This window comes from Cryptomeria japonica, chromosome 9 (assembly GCF_030272615.1).
Source record: "Cryptomeria japonica chromosome 9, Sugi_1.0, whole genome shotgun sequence".
Lineage (NCBI taxonomy): Eukaryota > Viridiplantae > Streptophyta > Pinopsida > Cupressales > Cupressaceae > Cryptomeria > Cryptomeria japonica.
In genome coordinates, this window is record NC_081413.1 from 716364660 (window position 1) to 716380355 (window position 15696).

The following is a 15696-nucleotide window of genomic DNA, read 5'->3' on the forward strand; positions in this document are numbered from 1 at the left end:
CTTGTTGTTTGCATCCTTTCTAAGTTCGTGATTTTACTCAACCTCTTGCACTCGTTGTTTGTTGCGGATTATTTCCTTGCTTCCAAGTTGTTGGAAGCATTTTCATTCTTGTTTATATCTATCACCACCCCTCTTGATCATGCACTTATGGATGCTTCACGTTGCCAGCTGTTTTTTATTTTTCCTTCGTATTTCTTCTGGGAAAAAATTCTTTCATTTAGCCTTCCGTCGGTGTATAAGACTTATGCGCGTCATCGGCTATGTGTTTACTCTCAGTGCAAGAGGAGTTACGCATTCTTTAGTAACTAACGTCGAGTTTATGACGTCTTATCTCTCTGCCTTCCATCATCTCTGGCTATCCACATGTTCTTGTTCTTCCTTAACAATGCTCGGTGTAACAACTTGTATGTGGAGTGCAGTATAACAAATCATATGAAAAGTGTGGTGCAATTTTTATGTAGACAATTTATCATATATACTTCAATGATCATCCGTGTCAGGTTGGAAGAACGCTATCTCTACAGCTACCCTGATTTTTTCGGGCTTTTTCTTTGTTATCTTTGTGTGTATGATTGAGGTGCTAATATACATTGTAAAAGGAATATATGTCCTCTGAATGGGGGAAGCCATTCTCATAAGGTTATTTTTATTATGTTGATTGTAGTATCTATCATTGCTTGTGAAGCGTGACAGCACTGTATCAGATTTGTATTGTTAATAAAGCTCATTTGAGTGTGGCTGGGTTTTTCACCCTCAGGTGGAGGGTTTTCCCAAGATAAGATTTTGTGTTTTTGTGTTCTTGTAAGATTTCTTGTTTCAGGTTCTAAATTTAACAGGAACAAGCATTTCTTGCCAGATCCTTTCAGAAGGACAAAGGCAAATCTCAATTTTCTTAGCAGAAACCCTTTGCTCCGTCATCAGAAGGCTCTAAGAAAAAGAGTGTTTAGTGCAATTACTGCCATAAGTATTGTTAGATTAAAGTTGAGTGTCGTAAACACTTGGCTGCACAAGCTAGGCAAAGTGGTTCACAGCAGAAGGCAAATGTAGTGAGCACACTGAGTAGAGTGCGTCTGCCTTTTACACCTTCATGGCTAAAAGACCTGCAAACCATGTCAAATCTTCTGCCTGGTATATTGATTCAGGTGCCTCTCGCCACTTCACTCATCGTCGGGATTGGTTCACTGATTTTCAGCCATACTCAAATTTAGTCATTTTTGGAGGCGGGGAAGAGTACATAGTTGTCGGAAAGGGCAATGTGCAGATTCAATTTGGAGGGAGGAAATTAATTTTCCTCGATGTGTACTATGTTTCAGGAATGGAACTCAACCTCCTCTCAGTCAGTCCAATTCTGAGACATTCTCCTCGGCTCGACGTGACCTTCAACTCACATCAGTGCAGTATCATTGATCGAGAGACTCAGACAACTGTTGTTGTGGGTCTTGAGGATCATGGTCTTTTCAGACTAGTTGACTCAAGTGATTCTCAAGAGCTTGCCATGGCAGCCAAGCACTCCTCTGTTAGTACACTCTGGCATCAGCGATATGAGCACTTAAATGTGCACTATCTTTCTCAGCTTGTTCGGGAAGATCTTGTCATCGGATTGTCAAAGATCCAAACCCAGAACCTCGAAGTTTGCGGAGCATGTCAGGCTGGAAAACAGCATCGAACTCCCTTTTCCAGATGGCGACTCCTGGAGAGCTTCTAAGGTACTTCAACTGGTCCATGCTGATATTTGTGGACCTATGGCTACTCCTTCTGTTATTGGGTCCAGGTATTTTCTACTTTTTGTTGATGATTTTAGTAGAAAAACGTGGGTGTATTTTCTTCATCAAAAATCAGAAATGTTTGCTGTGTTTCAAAAGTTCAAAGCATTAGTAGAAAAAGAGTCAAGTAATCATATTATTACTCTTCGGTCTGATAATGGGGGAGAATTTTGTTCTTCTGGTTTGTCCCATTTCTGTGAACAACATGGCATCAAGCGCGAACTCACTACACCTTACACCCCTCAACAAAATGGTGTCATTGAGCGGAGAAACTGCACCATTACCAAAATGGCCCGGTTTATGCTTAAATAGAAGAGTGTTCCAAAGAAATTTTGGGCTGAAGTAGTTAACACTACAGTCTATCTTATGAATCGGTCTCCTACTGTGGCTGTGAAGAAAAGAATCTGGAAGAGGCATGGTCAAGTCGCAAGCCCAGAATCAGTCACCTGAAGGTTTTTGGCTCCATTGCTTTTGTTTGGATCCCTGATGCTAAGCGCACCAAGTTGGATCCTAAAAGCCAAAAACTCATGCTGCTACAGTGATAATCACAAGGCCTACCCACTGATTGACATCGAGACAGATCGTCTCATCTTCAGTTGTGATGTGGTTTTTGATGAGGGTCGAGGGCCATTTCAGCCCTCTCCTCCAGTTGTGGATTCTAAGGATCATCCTTTCAAGGCTTCAGACTTGGGTGTCCGTCTTCCATTCAGTCCACCTGATGGGAGGGCTCCAGCTATTCCAAATCCTACACCTACACCAATTCCTTCTTCTGCAAGATCACCTAGACACGCAATTGCACCACTTGACTTTCCTCAAGATTCATCCAATCTTCTATTAGATGAATTTGATCCTGTTGCACCTCCTGCCTCTGATGTCGGCACTTCTACTCTCTGGCCTAAACGGTGGGCTAAGACACTGGTTGATCTTCATGATGATGAGCTCCTCAAGGGTAGAACTGCTTGAAAGAAGAGCAAGCAGCCTGATTATGTCAATTTTGCTCTCATGGCCAACATTCCCAATGTGTATGAACCACAAACATACACAGAGGCGAAAGGGATACTTGAGTGGGAACAAGCTATGGCATTTAAGCACCAGAGCTTGCTAAAAAATAACACTTGGGTTCTATATGATCTTCCTCCCGAGAAGAAACCCATTGGATGCAAATGGGTCTATAAGGTAAAATACAAGGTTGATGGTACTTTAGATAAGTACAAGGCTTGTCTTGTTGCCAAAGGCTTATCTCAGCGTGAAGGCATTGATTACGAGGAAACCTTTGCTCCGACTACAAAGATGAGCACCATCAGATTAGTCCTAGCCATGGCCGCTCAGTGTGGTTGGAAGGTCCATCAAATGGATGTCAAGAGTGCCTTCTTGAATGGTGAATTACACGAAGAGGTCTACATGACACAACCTCCTGGTTTCACGGTTGCCGAAAAAGAACACTAGGAGCTCAAATTGATAAAAGCACTCTATGGCCTGAAACAGGCTCCTCGAGCATGGTACATGAAAATTGATAAGTACCTCACAGATCAAGGTTTCCAGAGGAGTCCTTCCGACTCAAATCTGTATGTCAAGACTACTGGCAACGAGATTATCATTATGGTTATATATGTTGATGATCTGATCATCACAAGCAGTTTGGCATCTTTGATTCAAGCAATCAAGCAGAGTTTATGTCAGTCCTTTGACATGACCGACCTTCGACTTCTGCACTATTGCCTAGATGTTGAGATTTGGCAACAACCTCATGGCGTCTTCATCTCTCAGTCCAAATATGTCGGTGCTCTAGTAGACAAGTTCTGAATGCAAGATTGCAAACCTGCCTCTACACCTATGGAGTAAGGCCTGAAGTTGTCGTCCAAATCCGATTCTCCAATTGAGAATGAATCCGATTTCCAACAACTAGTGGGCAGTTTAATATATCTCACCTCCACTAGACCTGATCTGAGCTATGTAGTGAGTTACATATCACGCTTCATGACAGCTCCTACATTCAAACATTGGGCTGCAGCGAGGCAGATCCTGCGCTATGTCAAGGGCACTTGCAACATTGGTATCCTCTATGGATGGATGAAAGAGCCCAGACTCATCAGTTACATAGATTCGGACTAGGCAAGCTCTATTGATGACAGAAAGTCTACATCCAGATATGTCTTCAGTTTGGGCACAGGTGCTATCACTTGGACCAGTAAGAAGCAGCAAGTTGTAGCTCTTTCCTCGACTAATGTTGAATATCGAGGATCAGTCAATGCAGCTTGTGAGACAGTTTGGCTTAGAAGGATACTTTCTGATCTCTAACTATCTCAAGCAGGTCCTACACCCCTCTTCTATGACAATCAAGGGGTGTTGAAACTCGCAAAAAATCCTATCTTCCATGAGCGGACCAAGCATGTTGAGCTTCATTGTCACTTCAACTGCAAGCTGGTTGAAGATGGATCCGTGGATTTGTAGTATGTTCCTATAGAGAACCAAACTGCAGATATCCTCACCAAGTCCCTACTTCCGAATAAGTTTGCTAAGTTCAGGGGGCTACTTGTTGTAGTAGACAAATTAACCAATGAGGGAGGGTATTAGAATATCCTTATTTCTATTATTTAATGGTTAATTATGTACAATATTGTAAATATTAGGAGTTTCCTTTCTTTCTTCAGTTAAAAGTTGTTTCTAAATAGAAATATTGATCTTGTATCTCTATTTAATGATCATCTTGATCGTTAATAAATATAACATAATTTACCAAATACTTCAACGTATTAATAATTTATAATTTTGAACATATATTGTTATGTAATATATATATATATATATATATATGTTCCCATACTCGTATCCAAGGGAAAAAATTGTCATACCATTGTATCGAGTTTAGATACCTATTACTCGAACCAATAACTTTGTGTGTGTGTATAATAATTTTTATATGTTTTTTGCATGGACAATAAAAGAAACCCACCGCAAAAATAAATTTGCCAAATCCATAAATCTAAACCAAGATGCAAGCCAAAACTGCCAATTTAGATTTACAACATTCTTACTCTTGGGAAGAGTTACAAAATGTATAATGAATATTGTCCTCCTTTAACCTAGCGTCCACTAGCTTCCTCAAAAGATAGAAGATCATGAGTTCTCATCACACAAGTCATTATCGCCAAATCGGTATGACAAATCTTACAAGTGTCATACTAATAACTAGTGAAATCAATAGTCAAATCTACAGGCATCTCAAGACACTCATATTTGTGAGAAAAAGTATTAGACGAACCCCGTGTAGCAACAAGGACTCCACATCATAAGGCTCCATATCAAGTGCCCCCAAAATCTAATCGCCTAAAAGCGTTGCCTTCTAAATCATGAAGAGATGGAAGCTTACAAGGAGAAGCAGGAAGAAATGTTCCAATAAAATCCATGAAACTCGCAAAAAGTGCAAAGAGATAACTGTTGTCATTTTATGACACCCTTGGTCCATCAGTGAGAACTGATCAAAGATATGTTCCATGGACCAGCGCTGCCCCAGTTGATCAAGGAGAAAAGCAATGGAATTATGAAGTGTGAGGTGTTGTCTTGTCAGAAGGAAGTCTCTGAAGTTCCCCCAACTTCGATGACCCAGGTCTCCAAAGTTCCTAAGCCTTCTCTTCCTCTCTCTTCCCTGGAACTCTGGAACCCCGAGGTTCCAAAGTTCCTTCCCTTTCTTTCCTTTTCTCTTTCGTTCTTCGGAACTCTGGAACCCTGAGGTTCCGAAGTTCCCTCCTAGCCGTTCTTCCTTCCTTTCTCCAGAGCTCCGGAACCCCGAGGTTCTTCAGTTCCCTCTCTTTGCTGCCTCTCCCTTCTTTTCCAAGAACTTAGGAACCCCGAGGTTCCAAAGTTCCTCTCCTTCTTTCCCTTTCTCTTCCTCTCTCCGGAACTCTGGAACCCCGAGGTTCTGAAGTTCCTTTGCACAGTTCCGCCTTTTCCTTGCCTCCTTTTTTCCCCAGAACTCTGAAACCCCGAGGTTCCGAAGTTCCTTTCCCTTGTCTTCTTCGAAACTCTAGAACCCCGAGGTTCCAAAGTTCCCTCCTCTTCTTCTTCCTCTTCCCCAGAACTCCTGAACCCCGAGGTTCCGAAGTTCCCTCCTCTTCTTCTCCCTCTTCCCCGGAACTCTGGAGCCCCGAGGTTCCGGATTTCCTTCCTTAGCCTTCCCTTCCTTCTTTCCCGGAACTCCGGAACCCTGAGGTTCCGAAGCTCCTTCCCTCCTTGCCCTTTCTCTCTAGTTTCTCTGGAACTCCGAAACCCCGAGGTTCCGAAGTTCCCTGCTACGTCTCTTTCCTCTTCCCCGGACCTCCAGAACCCCAAGGTTCCAAGGTTCTTTCCTTGTCTTCCCCACTTCGGGAGCCCAAGTTTCCGAAGTCTTTGGACTTCTTTCCGACTAGTGACACTTCCAGATGACGTAATCGACACTCAAGGCTTTAAATGCTCCGACAGTTTTGGTGACTTGTGCACCTTCTTTTGTGGAGCCACAGGGGTGCATTTAATGTTTTTGGCAAGATTTCCATCAAGGGAGGTATGGGGCCATGCTTGTTGTGGTGACTTATGTCATGTTTGCATACTCTGACTTTGGAAGGTCAGTCAATGCACCTTCTTAGGGTTGCCTTTTGTGGGTATGGCTAGGTTGCTTACAAGTACTAAGGTCAAGTGCATGCACTTCCCTGCACTCCCAGACTGACATGCAGGGGTCATGATCACTCTTGTAACCATTTTTCGATATAAGGCTGTTAAGACTCATTGGAAAGGGTTCTCTCCCTGCTGGCTTGAGCTATTCCATGCTCTCCCACTTCTCTTGTATTTATCTTGCATTTGTGCAACTGTAAGTTTGGCCATTGGCCTTATAATTAATTGAAATCACCATTCTTGCCTACTTTCAACTTATGTATGCTGTGTATGTTTCCTTACCTTCATCATAGGTGTATGTTTTGTGGTTCTTCTCTCATATATGTTGTGTTAAATTTATTTCTGAGTGTGACTTGTGGGAAACCTTCTCCCCTCTTGGCATTCAGTGAATTCTAATCTTCATACACGCATTGGGGTCACTCATACAACTGAAGTTTGTGCATCTCCTGGGTGTTTCAGTTGATTTTTTGTGTCATTTCGGGTGGGGAGAGGAACAATCTCTTATCTTGGTGCATCATCTCCTTTCATTCCAAGCATTCTCTCTTCCCTTTATCTCTGCAATTTGTTAGAATAAGTTTAGAAGTAAGTTTTGAAGTGTTGAGTTGGTTCAACACCTGCACCCAGATTGAGAAGGAAGTCAGTCTTCTCCGGAGATTCAACCCCCTTGCGCAAGGTCCCACACTTCGGGGTTGTTTCCATGTTTCACAAGGTTGCTGAGTTGATAGCTTAGCAAGGGTTCGAGCTTTTGTGATAACAATAACCAATATCTTGTAAGACAGAAACATGCACCAGGTCATCAACGCTCTCAAAAAATGGAGTGTCCCAATCATCCAGTGTAGAAACTATGGGACCCCCTCAAACCTTTGAGATAGGAACAAATATCTATTTAAGAGTTTCAAAGTCTACTTAAAAGTTTCAACTGACACTTCTTGATTAGCAACTTATTACACCAAATTGTTCCATGTATTGTGAACAATTCACAATAGTGAATAAGAAAAATAGGCAGCTTAAAATGCAATTTGTGTTCAAATAACCCATTTTTTTCCATGAGAGTTTCCTCAAAAACATCTTATCACGATATGATAACACCTTTCCTATGCATGTGGTTGTCATAGAAGTCAACAACAAACTAACGGCACAAAGAATAGCATAGATAAAAATGAGGAAACTCAAAAATATAGAGACATATATATACCTTGTAGGGTGATCTAATAAACCTCCAAGTCAGTTGAGAATCAGCAGCCTTGATAACAGAAGCAGGACTCAAAATAACATTCACAATGACATTTATAATTTCCTCCCTATGCATGTATATTTATATTTTGAAAGCATGTCTGATTTTGGGTATATTCATACAACAAGATAGTAGACTAAGGAAATTACACAATAACCTTGGTCTTAACCAAAAATCCATGTCTTCCACATTCTGGATTCTCTGCAACTTCACTAGGGTATAGTTGGCTCAAAAAGAAAGAGTATTTTTATTATTTCAATATTTGTATTTATACAACTTCTTGGCTGTTTGGTAATATCTGCTCAAAACTGTTGTATTAACTAGCACATTTAATCTAAACCTCAAAGTTAAGATACAAGGATTAACCTCCAAAACTAAAAGTAACACAATTTGAAGAGGTATTGCTTAGCCTTTGGTTATGATGTATATTCACATTTGTTAACACAACCATTTTTATATGTGGACTTATTTTCTAATGTGATTATAGCAATACATTTCAACTGCAAGGATTATGATGAAAAAGTAAATAGGATATTATTCCATCAAATCAATAAATTAGCATGAATTACCACAGCATATTTAAGGCAAAAGTTGGAAACCTGAATGCCTATAAACAACTCACCACTGGAAGAGAATTGCTGCGTCCGAAATGGCAGCTGAAACCCAAAACTTCTCCAGTTAATAAAGAATTCAAGGATTAGATAAAACAAAAATGCTCAAACAATTACAGATTCCTTACCTCAAGCTTCAAAAATTGACTCTGCTGAAGTCCAATGGATGAGATGAGCAAACCATGCCTGTAATATCAACTCCATTATGGTGGATGAATGGAAAAGATTACAAAACATTAAACATTTCCTAAAAATGCAAGAAATAAGGAGTGACCTCATATGTATCAAATAATAATTCTATCATGCTTATCACCTAAAAAATCAGAAAATGTCTAAACAGGAAATAAAATATTTCCAGCACTGTTTCAATTTTCTTCATGCAGACCACAAAAAGGAGCAAGAAATACATCCAAAAAAAATGTGTCAAAAGATTTTATTTTTTAAATTGCCCAAGGTACTAGTGTGCTAAATCTTACTTTGTATTTAAGTTCTTTTAGAAACAAAAAGTGTCCCATAACAGAATGTATAGTTTCCATTTAGGTAGACCTTAACCTTTCTCTTTAGCTTCCTATGTAATTTTTGCCCTTAGTTTTCCTTCCCAATATCACTTTCATTATTATTGACCTTGACACAAATAAACTAGTGAAGCACAACACCATCACCTCTCATACAAACAAATAGTGAAGCTTTTTAGTACAATGAGTTTAGAAATGATATTATATTAACGTACTCTGATGACCAAAAATAGGTCAATGGGACTTGAGACTACAACAGTTTACAATCCTAAACAGGCCCACAAAAATAAAAGAACCAAAAACAAAGAAATATAAAATACAATACAGCTGTGGGCCACCCAAATGTGGTCAAGATACAAAAACAAATAGCCAAGTAGGGGAATAAGAACTCCAAAAAAAATAAGATGAGAAGTACTAGAGAGAGAAAGATCCGGAGCTGCATTTCAAGGAATTGGCAGAGCTAAAGCAATGGGGTTCAGTAGAGACATATGTTGCTGATTTTCAGCAACTTGCAGTGCTGATCACAGATATTTCAAAGAGGAGACTCATGGTTCTTTTCATGGATGGGTTGACAAATCCACTGAGAGGGTGGATCAAGGCTCTCAATCCACCTACTTTACAAGAGAGTATCAAAAAGCAAGAGATATGGAGGCTTCTACTTCTAGAAGCAAGTTTCAGTCCAAATGATTCCCTCACAAAAAGAACAAAGAAAAGAAACAGTTTCATAGGGAATCACATCAGCAACAAAATGATTCCAACGGGTTGGATAGTGAGCAGCTGAATGACCTCGGGAGGAAAAGTGTGATTCCATTGCAGAGAACCTTGAGACCCATCACATAAGTGAAGTATGAAAGCCAAAGCCAAGCAACTAAAGTATTTTTCTGCTGTGGAATCAGCATCAGAAAAATCAGAACGACGTTCGGATTCCAAGAGCAGTGAAGAAGAAAATTGATCCGAAGAAGGGTCTAGGGAAGAGAGGACCATTGCAAAATTCACTAGTGCTCAAAAGGCAATAAAATTCAAGGTGAGAGATGTAATGCAAGGGGGATTGCAAACTGAAGAGCACGATGGGTTTAAGGTGATCGTAGCTAATGCAAATAAGCTTCCTTGTACTTTTAAGATCTCTAATTTGAGTATATAGTTGGGTGATTATGAGCTAAAGGATGAATTCTATGCAGTTGACATGGGGGTCAATGATGTTATTATTGGTATGACATGGATGTTGTCACTTGGGAGTTCTCTTTCAACTTAAAGAAGTTAGAAATGAGGTTCGAACATCAAGGAAGGAAAGTAGTACTCAAAGGACTTTCAAATGCAAGGCCCAAAGTGGTATTACTTAAAAGGATGGAGTGGTTAACTAGACATGATTAGGTAGAGTGGACAACAAAGTGTCTCATCATGCCAATGGTTCTGTTGATGTGTTTTTCATGCACATGCGAACACAGAATAAAATACCTAAAGGTACTTTATCCTCTCTTGAGCAAAGTTTCCCGGCTGCTGAAGATCTCACCAAAGGATCGGTCGAGGCAACTCCAAGGTTCTTGTATGTAGGTTCTTTACTCGTGGATAACCTCTTTGTGGTATGATGTGATTTTGCTGGAATCACAAGGGGACTTACACTTGATGACTAAACGTCTGATTTGCTGGAATCACAAGTCCTATTTACTAACTAGAAGACAAACAAATGGCAAAAGATGCATGGTTCAAGAAGTCTACTCTACTACCTAGAATGCGAGAAGATGGATGAATGACTAGGTGGAGTCCTACTGGGTTGGGTCTCACCATCAGGCTTGAACAATGCGACACCAGCTCAATGCGATCTTCTAAGGGGTGCTTCCAATATGTTCAAATCGTACACCATTAAACACTGATCACCATTCAAGATAATGCATGAACAATAGACGTTTAACGACTAAGATTAAGCTCATTTTATTCCAGTTGACCACGCAAGGCGCACTTACCATCAGCAGGAGGCTAGTGGTTTGGATTAGACGGATTCCATACAGGTGCATTCAAGAATTTTCTTCATTCAATCTAATCATCTACCATCTAGAATTGAAGATTCAACAAGAAACCATGCATATTGCAAGAAACGACACACTTCACCATAACTTCAATGAAAATGGATTTTATTTACAATCAATGGCAACAATTTCTTGCCTTGTCCTCCTATTCTACTCTAACTACTATTCTATTTGCTATTAATCATTAGCTATTCTAACCTCTATGAACTAACTATTCACCTTCTAACTATTAATGACTAACTATTAGCCTTTACAAATGAGGAGCTAGGGCTTATATAGCGCTCTCCATACAATTCAATGGCTCAGATCAATCTGAGATCAATGGCCAAGATTTTACAATGAAAACCCTAATTAGGGTTTGTTACAACAAACTCAATTCTGGCCAATGAAATAATTGCATTATTTGGACACATGTCTTCTCTGGAATATTCGACCAATGGAGAACCGGGGTAGGTACATCGAAGTTTGTGCCATCTCCCATGAGTCAAGTACATTGAATCTGGACACGCTGAGGTGGACCAATCTGACTGGAGGAGTGATGACTGGGATGCCACCTTGTCTGACACTTGTAACCTGGTAGATATTCAATTTGATGTTGCTGAGAAGCTAGCTTTAATTAACTCTTCTGAATTGTCTGCTTCTTCAACGAACCCTTGCTTTAACTTCCTTTGTCTTCGATGTGCAGGATGGATGGTGTACCTTTCCTTTGAATGTTGGATTGGAAGAGGCCATCCCTGATGATGCTGGACCGGAGAAGGCCGCCCTTGATGATGCTGGGCTGGAGAAGGTCGTCCTTTTAATTGCAAGACAAACAAAAAGATGATTAAGGACACATAATAAATTCATTTCAACATAGCATTTTATACCTTAAATCATCAACAAGAAGACATCAAAATTAAGTTTGTTCAAGAGTCTTTCCAAGGACAGGCCCTATAAGAATTTCGCCCTGGACCCTCTAGAAGGGTCAAGAGCGAATTTGGAATTTTGGACAAATTCCATCATGTCTTTATTCCAAAATACCTTCCAAGGCAAGCATACACTAGTCTTTTCTCCACCAAGGCCTGAGAATCCATTTCTTGATCGTCATTGTGAGCAATTTAGGTGATACTGGGAATTTCGCTCTGGACCCTTTGGAAGGGTCAGGAGCGAAATTCACCTTTTAGCTCAAAATTCACACTTTTGAAGGTCAAACATCTTTCTGAGGCATTCCAAATAGCTTTTCTCACCCTAGTCTAGGCCTGACTTAGCACAAAATTTGGAGGATAAGATGGTTTTAGGGTTTTTCGCTCTGGACCCTTTGGAAGGGTCAGGAGCGAATTTTTTGCTTGTAGCTCACTTCTCCATCATTTCAACTTGAATTCACCTCACAAGGCAAGGAAACACCTCTCTTCTCTCATCCAACCCAAGTTTGACTTGATTTTGCAAGGAGAAAAGGTGATTTTAAGATTTTCGCTCTGGACCCTTTGGAAGGGTCAGGAGCGAATTTCCTATTTTGAGCTTGTTTTGGCTACTCCATTACCTCAATCCAATATTCAAAGGCAAGAACACATCAAAGTCCACCTAACCATGCCATAAGACTCAAGCATTTGACCATTTCCAAGAAGAAAATATGAGTTTCCAAGAATTTCACTCTGGACCCTTTGGAAGGGTCAAGAGCGATTTTCAAGTTTTGAGCATGTTCCTCCATCCTTTCAACTTCAATTCACCTCCAAGGCTAAGGACACATTGCCTCTCTCGTATCTAGGCCATAAAAATCAAAATTTTAACTTGTCTTGCAAAGAAAGTAGGTGATCCTAGGATTTCGCTCTGGACCCTTTGGAAGGGTCAGGAGCGAAAATCACTTTTTGGCTCAATTCCCTCAATCTTGATAATAATTGGCAATTTGGAGTCATTCCTAAGGCCTTCTTTAATCATGATCCACACTAGATTTGGCATGAAACTAAGGGAAAAGATAGGTTTTGCACAATTTCGCCTTGGACCCTCTAGAAGGGTCAGGAGCGAATTTCCCTTTCTAGCCCAAAATCATAATTTTTTGAGACAACAATCAATTCAAGGACAATCTCAAGGGCATCCCTTACCTTGGTCTAGGCATGGCTTGGTACAAATTTTGGAGAAAATGATGGATTTTAGGATTTTCGCTCTGGACCCTTTGGAAGGGTCAAGAGCGAAAATCTTGTTTTAGGCTTATTCCTCCATCATTTCAACTTGAATCCACCTTAAAAGGCAAGAAAACACTTCTCCTCACCCATCCAAGCTACAAAAACCCAAGTTTGACTTGACTTTGCTAGGAAAATAAGGGATTTTGGGAATTTCGCTCTGGACCCTTTGGAAGGGTCAGGAGCGAAATTCACCTTCTTGACTAAAATCCTTCATTTTTTCAATCCCACTCTTCCTTACAAGATACATTTCATCATTTTTAATCCAAGGAACAAGGATTGAAGCCTAAGCAAGGTCAAAAAACTAGGTTTACAAGGAATTTCGCTCTGGACCCTTTGGAAGGGTCAGGAGCGAAATTCCCTCTCTAGGCTTGAAATTTCATCTTTTGTTGCTTTCCATCATTCCTCAAGGCAAGAATATGTTTATCCTTCCTCCAACATGCCTTGGACACTAAGAACTTGGCCTAACAAGGAAGACAATGAGGTCCATGAAGATTTTCGCTCTGGACCCTTTGGAAGGGTCAGGAGCGAAAATCATGATTTGAGCTTGATTCTCCATTTCTCCAACTCCAAACCACCTCAAGAAGAACACTTAGATCATTCTCCACCTAAGGAACAAGGATTGGATCCCAAACAAAGTAGCAAAAGAGGTTTATAGTGAATTTCACTCTGGACCCTTTGGAAGGGTCAGGAGCGAAATTCTCTTTTAGGCTAAAATCTTGCTCTTCAAAATCATCCAACTCCATCTCAAGACAAGAACATACCAATTCATTCCCCAACATGCCCTAAAAACCAACACTTAGTCAAAATTTGAAAGGAAATGAGAGCTACAAAGATTTTTGCTCTCGACCCTTTGGAAGGGTCAGGAGCGAAAATCACTTTTTGGGTTGGATCCTTGACTTCATTTTCACATTTCTTAATTCAAACAAGCATTTTTACCTTCATTCAAGCCTGGGAATGCGTTAGTTCTAGGTTTTGGTCAAAGTAGAATGTCTTATGGAGAAATTCACTCTGGACCCTTTGGAAGGGTCAGGAGCGAAATTCGCTTTGGACCCTTTGGAAGGGTCAGGGGCGAAAATTTGACATTTTGGTCTCTCCGTCAAGATCATTTTATGGAATATAACATTAAGTATAAGTGACATTTCCTTATATCTTTCATTTCCTTATATAAGAAGAAAGAAGAAAGATATAAGGAAATGTCACTTATACTTTAAGTTATATTCCATATATACTTTCAGGATGTTTGAGAGTGGTTTCGGACCTCCAGGAGTTATATTGCAAAATCTAGTTTTTGGAGGATTCTTCAGTTTTCCAGACTTAGTCAAATTTCAGGATCAGAACATTCCAGACTTAGCCAAATTTCAGGATCAGGGCATTCCAAACTTAGCCAAATTTCAGGGCATTTGAAGATCAAGATGACATTCCAGACTTCATCATTCACCAACTTGACCTAGCTCGGACCTTCAAGAATGATACTCACTCACCAAGCAAGACGCAATTAGTAACAAGAGCAAAACCAGGCCCTAAGGAAGATTCTCAAAGAAACCCTAATTCTGGGGCCCTATGTACTCACCCTGGCTCAAGCAAAGCCTGCAATCCAACGATCCCCTCGACAGCACTCATCCTGGAAAGGCTAACAGACAAAACCCTAAAAGACCTAGAAAACAAACCCTAGAAAGCAAAAAGCAGGGGTCCCCATTTGCAATGGGGCGATGTGTGAATACGTCACAACAGGTTCCTACAGTTTCAAACCAGCAAAAGGATTGTTACCATCTTGATATTCGAAGGTTGCTATCCAAGCATAGCAAGGTGTTTGGGAGTATCCCTCATGGAGTTCCACCTGAGAGAGGGATAGAGCATATTTGAGCTGAAGGAGGGAGCCAAGCCAATAATTACGGCGCCTTACCAACATCCTAAGAGGCATAAGGATGAAATAGAAAAAGCGATTAAGGAGATACTGGAGACGGGGCACATAGGACCCAAAAAGAGTCCACTCACATCAGCAATAGTTTTGATGAAGAAGAAAGATGGGACAATTTGGATGTGTATCGATTACAAGGCACTGAACAAAAAGACAATTAAGAACAGGTATCCTATTACAAGGATTGATGAATTGATTGATGGGTTGCATGGTACTCAATACTTTTCCAAGTTAGATTTGAGGTCGAGATACCATCAAATACAAATGAGAAAAGAAGATATAGAAAAGACTGCTTTCAGGTACCATTTCAACCATTTTAAGTTCTTGGTGATGCCCTTTGGACTACAAAATGCTCCAACCACTTTCCAAAGTTGCATGAATCAACTATTTAAGAAAAAGATGAGGAAATTTGTTTTGAGATTTTTTTATGACAACCTGATTTTCAATCAGACCTAGGAGGAGCACATGCAACATCTTGAGGAGGTCTTGAGCATCTTGGAGAGTGAGTCTCTATATGCAGATGGAGTGAGAATTGACCCTGAGAAGATCAAGGCTATTGTTGAATGGCCTACTCCTATGAATCTCACTTAGCTTGAGGGATTCTTTGGTGATTGTGGATTCTACAAGAGATTTGTTAGGGGCTTTTCACAAATTGAAGCTCCACTTACAAATTTGACTAAGAAGAGAGCTTTTGAATAGTCTGATTCAGCAGAGAAGTGTTTTGAGCACTTCAAGCAGGTGATGTTCACATGCCCTATGTTAGCGATACTCAACTTCTCCAAACCTTTTGAGTTGGAGTGTGATGCTTCAAGAGAGGGGATAGAAGCA

General features: G+C 40.4%; 1 protein-coding gene across 1 annotated transcript in view; it reads right to left on the reverse strand.

Moving 5' to 3' along the window:
* The window catches only part of LOC131035274 (dihydrolipoyllysine-residue acetyltransferase component 1 of pyruvate dehydrogenase complex, mitochondrial), a 199419-nt gene that overhangs the window by 149954 nt on the left and 33769 nt on the right, over positions 1 to 15696 (reverse strand). Inside the window, exons 3-4 of the mRNA XM_057966946.1 lie at positions 8381 to 8438; positions 8264 to 8297 (exon numbers count right to left, since the gene is read on the reverse strand). Of these exons, the coding sequence (XP_057822929.1) occupies positions 8264 to 8297; positions 8381 to 8438 (92 nt within the window). The remainder of the gene's footprint in view (positions 1 to 8263; positions 8298 to 8380; positions 8439 to 15696) is intronic.